The sequence below is a fragment of the Dendropsophus ebraccatus genome, chromosome 11 (assembly GCF_027789765.1).
Source record: "Dendropsophus ebraccatus isolate aDenEbr1 chromosome 11, aDenEbr1.pat, whole genome shotgun sequence".
In the NCBI taxonomy this organism is placed as follows: domain Eukaryota; kingdom Metazoa; phylum Chordata; class Amphibia; order Anura; family Hylidae; genus Dendropsophus; species Dendropsophus ebraccatus.
Genome location: NC_091464.1, coordinates 57593520 through 57605699, shown reverse-complemented (window position 1 = coordinate 57605699; position 12180 = coordinate 57593520). Strand labels below are relative to the sequence as shown.

Here is a 12180-nt window from a genome sequence, read left to right as displayed (position 1 = left end):
ATAGCACTCACCAGTCTTCAGGCAGTACGTATCTTTATTTCAGGGTGACATCAAACAGGTTGATGTGGGGCAGGGGGAGACAGATCCAGCAGATGCTGTGCCCTCGGGCTACAGCCGTTTCGCGGGTAAACTTCCCGCTTTCTCAAGCCACTGAGGTTCAAACCCGGGAGTCAGTTAGTAACCTCTCACTCTGACGTCACCGGTGGGGGGTGTGACAGCACACAAACATAAACACAAACACACGTGGCGGAAAAGTGACACATTAAAAATGTAACAAGATGTGGAGGAAAGATGGGTTAGTTACATAAAGTACATAGTATTAGGGATCGAAGTGATCCTGAACATTGCTGGCCGCTTCTGAGTAGAATCGGTGTTCCAGTAGTTTTGCCAAAGCAAACTTTATGAATGAACTGTAGAGTAGTAGTGTAGTACCGTTCTTGGCCACACTGGTGCTGCGCTCATACCAGCTTCAGCTAATGTGTCAGTTTTGTATCCAATTGGAGATGAGGCAATTAAATGTGGCAGAAACTTAAATGGGCAGACTTGGTTACAGAAAAGCCACCAGTTCATTGTGCTCATTTAGTCCCAGGCCTCCTAAGGCGTTTGTCCTAGAAATCCATTTTGCCTCTTTCCTTAGAAGCAATTTGTGGCGATCTGTGCCTGGGGACCAGGTGTTAACTCTTTCTATCCCAGCAAAGGACAGGGCATTCTGGTCACTGTTGTGCGCACTTCTGATGTGGTCGATCAGCCGATAACATCCTTGTCCGGTCCTAATGGATCTAAGGTGTTCTTGGAATCTTTTGAAGAAGCTTCTTATTGTGGATCCTATATAGAACCTCCTACAGGGGCAGAAGATAGCATATACTATGTAGTCGCTACGACAGCAAATGGGTTGGCGTACTTCAGCCTGATAGGCTCCCAGTGTGACCCGGGGGCCTTGTTCCATGAAGTTGCAGTAGTTGCACCTGCCACATTTCTTGTTCCCTGCGGGGTTTAGTTGCTGTAACCAGTTCTTCTTCTGGTTGCCTGATTTAAAGTTACTTGATACCAGGACGTTTTTTAATGTTTTGCTTCTTCTGAATGAAATGAGAGGTTTTTTTGCAGCAATCTCTCCTATGGCGTTATCACTTTCCAGTATATGCCAATTGTTATATATCACTTGTCTTATAGTGTTAGCTGCTGGACTGTACTTGAAGGTGAAGACAAATCTTTGATCTTTTTCTTCCTTTTTCTTTTTTATAAAAAGGTCCTTCCTGGGTATTTTTCTCACTTTTTCCAGGGCTGTATTTATTACGTGCAGTGGGTACTCCCTTTGGAGCAGGTCAGTTTTGAGTCTTGCTGCTTGTTCTTCAAAGTCCGAATCAGCTTCGTTTATTTTTCTAAGCCTGATGAATTGGCCGTACGGGATCGCTGTTTTCACATGTGTCGGGTGATACTCTTGAAGTGCAGGTAGCTATTTGTTGCTGTGGGTTTTTTAAAACCTTTTGTGGTGACTCCATCGCAGGTTTTTTCAACTTTTACATCCAGAAACTCTATTGAGGTTTCACTGAAATTGCTTGTAAGGTACATATTGAAAGTGTTATTTGCATTCAGGTATATTATGAATTGATCAAATTCTTCTCTAGTGCCTTCCCAGGCAATGAAGATGTCATCCACAAATCTGGTATATTTTTTAATCTTTAGTATACATGGGTTGGTGGCATTAAAGATAAACTTTTCCTCAAAAGCAGCAAGATAAAGATTTGCAAATGTGCATGCTACCGGCGTCCCCATTGCAGTCCCGGATCTCTGTGTGTACCATTTGTCATTAAAAGTGAAGCAGTTATTAGTGAGTATTAGCTCTAGAGCCTCACAGACAAAGCTTATGAACTCCTCACTTTTTTCGGCTGCTTGTAAGAAAGAGCCGATTACCTCGATCCCTTTTCCCTGTGGGATCTTGGTGTATAAGCTCTCGACGTCTATCGAAGCTAAATTCCAAGAATTTTCCCACGTGCCATCTTTAAGGATTTTCAGGAATTCGGTCGTATCCTTGCAATAGGATGGAGTTGAGTCCAGTATTGGTCTGAGCAACCAGTCGATGTACTTGGATAAGGATTCAGTGGGGCTGCCTATCCCCGAGACTATTGGTCTACCTGGGGGGGCTGTGAGAGACTTGTGAGTCTTGGGTAGGAAATACCATCTTGGTCTCTTTGGGTTTTCAGCCACTAATTTCTCTGCAGTCTTTTTACTGATCACATTCCTTTCCATGCTTTTTCTCAGAAATGTCTGGATTTTACTCTGGATTTTCACCGTGGGATCAGAGGGGAGGGGTTCAGGAGTTGTCTTTCTGCTTCTTTTAAGTAGTAGCCCTGTGACATCACTACTATATTGCCGCCTTTGTCGGCCTTTTTTATGACTAGATCTGTACGGGATTTTAACCACTTGAGGGCTTTTTGCTCTCTTTGGGTCAAGTTGGGGTCCGCTTGGGGGTAGATGAGTGCCTTCATGTCCCTCTGTACTGCGTTGTGGAAAACATCAATATTGCTGCCTTTTTGTATTTGGGGGTTAAAGCTGGATTTATTTCCCCCTTTGAACTCTGACATGCTGGGTTCAGTGGTATTTATGGCAGTGTCATTACTTAATTCAGCCAGTGTGATTATACTGGCACGTTCCTCTGCCGAGAGGTCTGAGGCTGCGCTGAAGCCTAGGGGTCCCACTACTGTCTGCATTTCACCTTCCCGTTTTTCTTTATTTTGGTTATTATACTTGTTCTGCTTGAAAAATTTGCATAGATTAATTTTTCTGATGCCCTTATAGAGATCAATTTCGAAGTCAGCACTGTTGAATTCTTCAGGTATGCAATAGTTAAGTCCTTTTTCCAGTAAGTCTAAACAGTCCTTATCAAGATCCACTCCAGATAAATTTACGACCGAGTATTTATTGTTTTTCTTTGTTAGTGGAGGTCTTTCCAGGTGACCTTCCTCTTCTTCTCTGCTGTTCTGGTCGTTCTTTTTTGTTTTACCCCTTCCTCTCCGTGTTCTTCTCCTTCTAAAGGGGTTGGTGTGGTTTTTGGTGCGTTTTTTGATGTTCCTGCAGCTTCCGATGTGCTCCTTCCTGGATTCCCTGTAGTTTTACTTTGCTCATCTGAAGAGCTAGATTCCGTTTCTGTAGTCCAATAATCTTTTGTTTTGCGGACTACAAAAGATTATTGGACTACAGAAACGGAATCTAGCTCTTCAGATGAGCAAAGTAAAACTACAGGGAATCCAGGAAGGAGCACATCGGAAGCTGCAGGAACATCAAAAAACGCACCAAAAACCACACCAACCCCTTTAGAAGGAAAAGAACACGGAGAGGAAGGGGTAAAACAAAAAAGAACGACCAGAACAGCAGAGAAGAAGAGGAAGGTCACCTGGAAAGACCTCCACTAACAAAGAAAAACAATAAATACTCGGTCGTAAATTTATCTGGAGTGGATCTTGATAAGGACTGTTTAGACTTACTGGAAAAAGGACTTAACTATTGCATACCTGAAGAATTCAACAGTGCTGACTTCGAAATTGATCTCTATAAGGGCATCAGAAAAATTAATCTATGCAAATTTTTCAAGCAGAACAAGTATAATAACCAAAATAAAGAAAAACGGGAAGGTGAAATGCAGACAGTAGTGGGACCCCTAGGCTTCAGCGCAGCCTCAGACCTCTCGGCAGAGGAACGTGCCAGTATAATCACACTGGCTGAATTAAGTAATGACACTGCCATAAATACCACTGAACCCAGCATGTCAGAGTTCAAAGGGGGAAATAAATCCAGCTTTAACCCCCAAATACAAAAAGGCAGCAATATTGATGTTTTCCACAACGCAGTACAGAGGGACATGAAGGCACTCATCTACCCCCAAGCGGACCCCAACTTGACCCAAAGAGAGCAAAAAGCCCTCAAATGGTTAAAATCCCGTACAGATCTAGTCATAAAAAAGGCCGACAAAGGCGGCAATATAGTAGTGATGTCACAGGGCTACTACTTAAAAGAAGCAGAAAGACAACTCCTGAACAAAGAAATTTACGAACCCCTCCCCTCTGATCCCACGGTGAAAATCCAGAGTAAAATCCAGACATTTCTGAGAAAAAGCATGGAAAGGAATGTGATCAGTAAAAAGACTGCAGAGAAATTAGTGGCTGAAAACCCAAAGAGACCAAGATGGTATTTCCTACCCAAGACTCACAAGTCTCTCACAGCCCCCCGAGGTAGACCAATAGTCTCGGGGATAGGCAGCCCCACTGAATCCTTATCCAAGTACATCGACTGGTTGCTCAGACCAATACTGGACTCAACTCCATCCTATTGCAAGGATACGACCGAATTCCTGAAAATCCTTAAAGATGGCACGTGGGAAAATTCTTGGAATTTAGCTTCGATAGACGTCGAGAGCTTATACACCAAGATCCCACAGGGAAAAGGGATCGAGGTAATCGGCTCTTTCTTACAAGCAGCCGAAAAAAGTGAGGAGTTCATAAGCTTTGTCTGTGAGGCTCTAGAGCTAATACTCACTAATAACTGCTTCACTTTTAATGACAAATGGTACACACAGAGATCCGGGACTGCAATGGGGACGCCGGTAGCATGCACATTTGCAAATCTTTATCTTGCTGCTTTTGAGGAAAAGTTTATCTTTAATGCCACCAACCCATGTATACTAAAGATTAAAAAATATACCAGATTTGTGGATGACATCTTCATTGCCTGGGAAGGCACTAGAGAAGAATTTGATCAATTCATAATATACCTGAATGCAAATAACACTTTCAATATGTACCTTACAAGCAATTTCAGTGAAACCTCAATAGAGTTTCTGGATGTAAAAGTTGAAAAAACCTGCGATGGAGTCACCACAAAAGGTTTTAAAAAACCCACAGCAACAAATAGCTACCTGCACTTCAAGAGTTATCACCCGACACATGTGAAAACAGCGATCCCGTACGGCCAATTCATCAGGCTTAGAAAAATAAACGAAGCTGATTCGGACTTTGAAGAACAAGCAGCAAGACTCAAAACTGACCTGCTCCAAAGGGAGTACCCACTGCACGTAATAAATACAGCCCTGGAAAAAGTGAGAAAAATACCCAGGAAGGACCTTTTTATAAAAAAGAAAAAGGAAGAAAAAGATCAAAGATTTGTCTTCACCTTCAAGTACAGTCCAGCAGCTAACACTATAAGACAAGTGATATATAACAATTGGCATATACTGGAAAGTGATAACGCCATAGGAGAGATCGCTGCAAAAAAACCTCTCATTTCATTCAGAAGACGCAAAACATTAAAAAACGTCCTGGTATCAAGTAACTTTAAATCAGTCAACCTGAAGAAGAACTGGTTACAGCAACTAAACCCCGCAGGGAACAAGAAATGTGGCAGGTGCAACTACTGCAACTTCATGGAACAAGGCCCCCGGGTCACACTGGGAGCCTATCAGGCTGAAGTACGCCAACCCATTTGCTGTCGTAGCGACTACATAGTATATGCTATCTTCTGCCCCTGTAGGAGGTTCTATATAGGATCCACAATAAGAAGCTTCTTCAAAAGATTCCAAGAACACCTTAGATCCATTAGGACCGGACAAGGATGTTATCGGCTGATCGACCACATCAGAAGTGCGCACAACAGTGACCAGAATGCCCTGTCCTTTGCTGGGATAGAAAGAGTTAACACCTGGTCCCCAGGCACAGATCGCCACAAATTGCTTCTAAGGAAAGAGGCAAAATGGATTTCTAGGACAAACGCCTTAGGAGGCCTGGGACTAAATGAGCACAATGAACTGGTGGCTTTTCTGTAACCAAGTCTGCCCATTTAAGTTTCTGCCACATTTAATTGCCTCATTTCCAATTGGATACAAAACTGACACATTCGCTGAAGCTGGTATGAGTGCAGCACCAGTGTGGCCAGGAACGGTACTACACTACTACTCTACAGTTCATTCATAAAGTTTGCTTTGGCAAAACTACTGGAACACCGATTCTACTCAGAAGCGGCCAGCAATGTTCAGGATCACTTCGATCCCTAATACTATGTACTTTATGTAACTAACCCATCTTTCCTCCACATCTTGTTACATTTTTAATGTGTCACTTTTCCGCCACGTGTGTTTGTGTTTATGTTTGTGTGCTGTCACACCCCCCACCGGTGACGTCAGAGTGAGAGATTACTAACTGACTCCCGGGTTTGAACCTCAGTGGCTTGAGAAAGCGGGAAGTTTACCCGCGAAACAGCTGTAGCCCGAGGGCACAGCATCTGCTGGATCTGTCTCCCCCTGCCCCACACCAACCTGTTTGATGTCACCCTGAAATAAAGATACGTACTGCCTGAAGACTGGTGAGTGCTACGGGTCATCTTTCTGCTGCTTCACTACTTGGCTTGTGCATTATATAACTACTATAATACTGCCTCCTATATACAGGAGTATAACTACTATAATACTGCTCCTATATACAAGAATATAACTACTATAATACTGCCTCCTATATACAAGAATATAGCTACTATAATACTGCTCCTATATACAAGAATATAACTACTATAATACTACTTTCTATGTCCAAGAATATAACTTCTATAATACTTTCTCCTATATACAAGAATATAACTACTATACTACTGTCTTTGATTTGTATAACCTGCTCTGTATATTGTTTGTGTTTTATAGGGGGATAGTGGGGGTCCTTTAGCCTGTGAAGACCGGAAAGTGTGGAAGTTGATGGGAACCACAAGTTGGGGTGTTGGCTGTGCTATGAGGTATAAGCCGGGAGTGTACACCCGAATAACGTCATTCCTGGACTGGATCCACATACAGATGGAGGTAATCACATACTTATCCTTATAAGACTGTAGGTACGTGCTGTAAAGATATTTTAAAGGCAGTCATTTAAAAGGGCCAGAGGTTGCCCAGTAGCAAGAAATGAGAATGGCCCCTCTGCTATTATTGAGTCATTTCATCACAATCCACCATCATGGAATAACAGGCCCAGTGTTGGGGCCCAATACATGGAGCGATTATCCGCCAAATCAGTCCAATCCACTACAGGACTGCCACAGGCACTAGGGGCACTATGGCTTGGTGGGGACCTGAGTTTGTTAGTGATGGTGCTTGCAGACACTGGAGTACTTTGTCTTCAATTAGGGGGTTCTGCTGCAGGTGCAATAACCTGGGGTTGCTTGGTTTTGTTAGCAGTGGGCTAGGTATTGGGATGTACAGAATAGCCACTTGTCACAGTGGCTAGGAGTGGTATGCAGAGTAGTACAAGTCCCGGGACTGAACAATTGGGAGGAGCTAACCTCTCAAGGTTCCCCTAGTAGGTCAAGTTCGTCAGCTTGCTTGCACTTTGCTCCACTGCAGACAAATCCTTTTGTTTTCTTGGGTTGTCCTGACTAAGCTAAAGAGGTTACCCCTGGCACTGCCAAGGTTTTCCTATGTGACAGTCACACCACCTGTGGGTTTAGCACTGCATACTGGTGCAGTTAGTGGGGGCACTGCAGCAGGCACTATGGTTGTTAATAGTTGTGCTGCTGGAGGCACTGTGCTACTGTGGTTTAGCGGCCCTGCTGCAACATTGGGTCAATATGTGTTAGTGGGGGCGCTGCTGTAAGTACTGTGGTACTTTGTCAGTGGCCGGTGCTGCTGCAGGCACTAGGGTACTATGTCTGTTAGTGGGGGTGCTGCTGCAGGCACTAGGGTACTATATCTGTTAGTGGGGGTGCTGCTGCATGCACTAGGGTACTATATCTGTTAGTGGGGGTGCTGCTGCATGCACTAGGGTACTATGTCTGTTAGTGGGGGTGCTGCTGCAGGCACTAGGGTACTATGTCTGTTAGTGGGGGTGCTGCTGCAGGCACTAGGGTACTATATCTGTTAGTGGGGGTGCTGCTGCATGCACTAGGGTACTATGTCTGTTAGTGGGGGTGCTGCTGCATGCACTAGGGTACTATGTCTGTTAGTGGGGGTGCTGCTGCATGCACTAGGGTACTATGTCTGTTAGTGGGGGTACTGCTACAGGCACTAGAGTGTGAGTGCAAAATATTCATGCTTTCATAGATCACAGAGGGGAATAGTGGCTGACAAGGGGAGTTTTGTTGCTGGTGCTGGAGGCCCTATGGCAGGCACATGCTACTCTATGGCAAGCACATGTCGCTGTATGGCAGGCATATGCTGCTCTATGGAAGGCACATGTTGCTGTATGGCAGGCACATGTCGCTGTATGGCAGGCATATGCTGCTCTATGGAAGGCACATGTCGCTGTATAGCAGGCACATGTCGCTGTATGGCAGGCACATGCTGCTCTATGGCAGGCACATGTCGCTGTATGGCAGGCACATGCTGCTCTATGGCAGGCACATGTCGCTGTAAAGCAGGCACAGTTGCTGTACGGCAGGCACATGCCGCTTTATGGCAGGCACATGCTGCTCTATGGCAGGCACATGTCGCTGTATGGCAGGTACACACCACTGTGTAAATATTATTAGGGAAATACTACTACTTTGTAGCCACTTTCTTTCAAAGTGTGTAGCGTGTAAGGTGCACACAGAACTTACAGTACCTACAGTGTCCAACTCACCTGTCCTGCAAAATGTAGAAAAAAAGTATAGAAATATTCAGGCTAGGTGAGCGGAGGAAGGGCGTGAGGACCCTGAGACAATATTTACCTGCCGAGACCGAGCCCTCTGTGCACACTGTGGAGATACGGCACCTGCACACAGAGATTATCTTGTGGCTCCGATGGATCAGATTGTCTGTGTTTGGATTGTGAGGCTGGTGACGTTAGTCACCATTATGTTGTACACGGAAAATTCCCTAAAAAGTATATACTGTAGACAGTGTTTTTTTAGTACATTTTATTAGCTAACTTGACACACACAAAAAAAAAAACATTGGGGGGAATGGCAGATATCTCTAATACTGACACTCTTCACTCTTAACACTCGCTCTAACATTGTTGCCAACTACACTACCCTATACTATATGGGGTATACCCTATACTATACCCTATACTATACGGGTGATTTTACATCAGGGTCTGGCAATTCCTGTTTGGACAAAAAAATAAAATAAAACTTTTTGTTTCTGGTCACAGAGAGAAGAGCGGAGGATGAACTGAAGATAATACCGGAGGGTGGTGAATGTATTATGTTTACAACAAATGGAAAAATCAAAAATAAGGAACCTGAGACCATTGAGCTGTGACTGAGTGACCCTCTATTTATCCATAGTGTGACCTGCTTTGGGGGGATGATGTATTTCTACACTCTACATATAGTAAACAGTATAAAAGTATGTGTACTACACCAGCAGGGGCTGCATGTACTGCGTATGCCAACTAGGAACATGCTAAAGCTGGTTAGACGGTCAACCGTCTAATGTGTACTGTGACCTCCTTATGTTGCAGAAAATAATGGTGGACCAGTTGGATTTCAGTTGATCAAAACTTTTGTGTTCAGGATGATAAACTGCTGCCAGAGCTGTCTGGCCCTGACTTACCTCTTTTGTCCAAACCAACCATGCATGTGTATAGGGGGATCGGAAGAGATAGCCACTGGCCAAGCAAGCATTCAGCCAACAACTATCTAAGATGTATGGGCAGTATTAAGATGGGCTTACTTTTTCAATAACTGACAGCCGAATGTCCTTCTGCGGGAGGGGTTAGCTGCAGCCAGACAGCCCTGGTAGTGGTTTATCTCTCCCAGAATCAGATGATACAAATCCAATACACCTGACCCTTCTCTCCTCAAACAGCATCTCTCAAGGAAGAGTCAAGAGGCCCCCATACACTTTAGACAGTCAACAGAACCCACCAAGTTTTGGCTTAAGGTGCACCTTAAAGCTATGTTCACACTACGTAAGTTACGTAATAATCACGGCCATTGTTGCCGATTTGCAACAACGACCGTGATCACTACGGAACTTACAAAGGGATGTCCTTTATGGAGCCCCGGCCGGAGTGTATACACATAGTATCCCGGCCGGGATCCCTAGCAGAGCTGCAAGAAACTGACATGTCAGTTTTCTGCGGCCGCTATTCATTAAATAGCAGTCGCAGAGAACCTGTCAGTGCACACAATGGAGCGCGCGGCTCCAGAAGCTCGCTCCAAACTCAGCGGCAGTGAAGATCATCCGGCCGGTACTGCAGTGGCCAGGACGATCTTTTCTGACACAGGCCGTTCTGTGACCCATGGCCTCAATAGCCATGCCGAGGCATTGTATTTCAAAGCTCAAACAAAGAACACACAGCAGGGAAACCTACCAGATTTTATTACCACTGTAATAAAATCTTAAAATAGGGCCCAGTGACATTCATAGAACAATGGCCGATAGTGCTATATATATTCATATATGTAAACATTCAAGTTACATTATTCTATCCAGCAGCTAATATCCAGACTAACTGCTGTGTGAAGCACAGACAGCAGCTAGGTGGTCTTAGAGTGACTCTATAAGGTTCTGGTATTTGTAACAGGTATCTGGCCATGCTTACTGCAGTGCATCCCCACAGCTCCTGAAGGGGCCATATAGCTAACATGATCATCAAGGCAGTCCCGTGGATGCTCACTTGGGTTCCAGTCTCTGGAATTAGAGAGCCAGGTTTGTACTTAAAAGTCTTGGTCATACTCTTTCAACCAATGTGAGACTGTGAGAATGTGAGATTTCTAGCCGTGTGACATGTATTATCTTGCTGAAAGATCCCATCCACCCTAGAGAAGACAAGTATGAATGTACTTGATCTGTAAGCATACCTATATTGGGTGAGAGCACCTCCACATGGATGAGTGGCCCAGAGAACGCGAAATAGAACATCCCCCAGACCATAACACTGCCCCCAAGCGCTTGTAGTCTTCCAGCAATGGCTGCGTTTGTTCTTTGATGTTTCTGCCTGGCACTCCAACTTCCATTCATTCCATGAAGCAGCAAACAAGACTCATTTGAGAAAACAACCCTTTACCAATCAGTGGAGGAGACAACTCTTTACCAATCAGCAAAGAAGCAACCCATTACCAATCAGATGACCCTTTATCAGTCATCAAAGAAGACGACCCTTAACCAATCATCAGAGAAGACAACCCTTTACCTATCATCAGAGAAGACAGCCCTTTACCTATCATCAGAGAAGACAGCCCTTTACCATTCAGTGGAGGAGACAACACTTTACCAACCAGAGGAAAAGACAACCTTTAACCAATCATCAGAGAAGACAACCCTTTACCTATCATCAGAGAAGACAACCCTTTACCAACGAGCCAATTACGATACTGCTGTGAAGATTGAAACCTTTTCTGCCAATACAGCTTGGTTTTCAGAGGAACAGTGACCATGCATCTGCTCCGTACATAGTATGGATCACTGATCTGTTGTGTTACACGTCTTGTAAGCACCTAGATCATTATGGTGGTGAGCTGCTCCACTGTAGCATGGTGGTCGACCCTCACACCTCACAAACCTTTATCACCAACGTTTACCTCTCACATCAATTGCATGAGTTGGTCCACAGTCACTATTTGTCCACTTACCATATACTGTCATGACAGCAGCATAAGAACATTTCACACTGTGCAGAGTCAGAAATACCACCACCCTGGGCCCGAAAGCCAATAATCTGTGGAATTCTGATAAATTGCCCCTTTTACCCATGACTACAACATGGGATGTATGTGTAAACTATTGCCCCTTATATACCCACCAACTTCCTTCATGAGCTACGCACGTTAAAAGTAAAAATTGGTCATAATGTGACTCCATTGTCTATATATTTTCTGTATATAGTTATCTTCTTATAAAAAGGTGCTTAAAGGAATTGTTTGGTTTACAATACCCATATTTATAAACGAAGAGGTGCAGAATACTGTCTACACATTTTATATGTGTGTGTCTATGTTCACTTTAGCCCTACTGAAATCCATATTCAATATATATATATATATATATATATATATATATATATATATATATATGCTCTCATTTGTTTCATCTTGCTTTTCAGTCAGTTGTGTCCCATGCCCTGTACTACATTGATTTCTAATAAAGCGTACTATTACTTTTGAAAACATGTTAATATCTTACCTGGTTTCGCATCATTAACCCTTCAAAATGGAAGCAGTGCCATGGTGATGTTAGTTCTTTCACAGCTGTTACTGAGCCCCTGAGAGTCCCCTCCATAGTGC

The 12180-nt window shown here is 43.9% G+C and overlaps 1 protein-coding gene across 1 annotated transcript in view; it reads left to right on the top strand.

Annotated features, from left to right (window-relative positions):
• The window catches only part of TMPRSS3 (transmembrane serine protease 3), a 53755-nt gene extending 41828 nt beyond the window's left edge, over positions 1–11927 (top strand). Inside the window, exons 12-13 of the mRNA XM_069944911.1 lie at positions 6680–6832; positions 9102–11927. Coding sequence (XP_069801012.1) covers positions 6680–6832; positions 9102–9125 — 177 coding nt within the window. The 3' untranslated portion in view covers positions 9126–11927. The remainder of the gene's footprint in view (positions 1–6679; positions 6833–9101) is intronic.
• Positions 11928–12180: the final 253 nt, after the last annotated feature.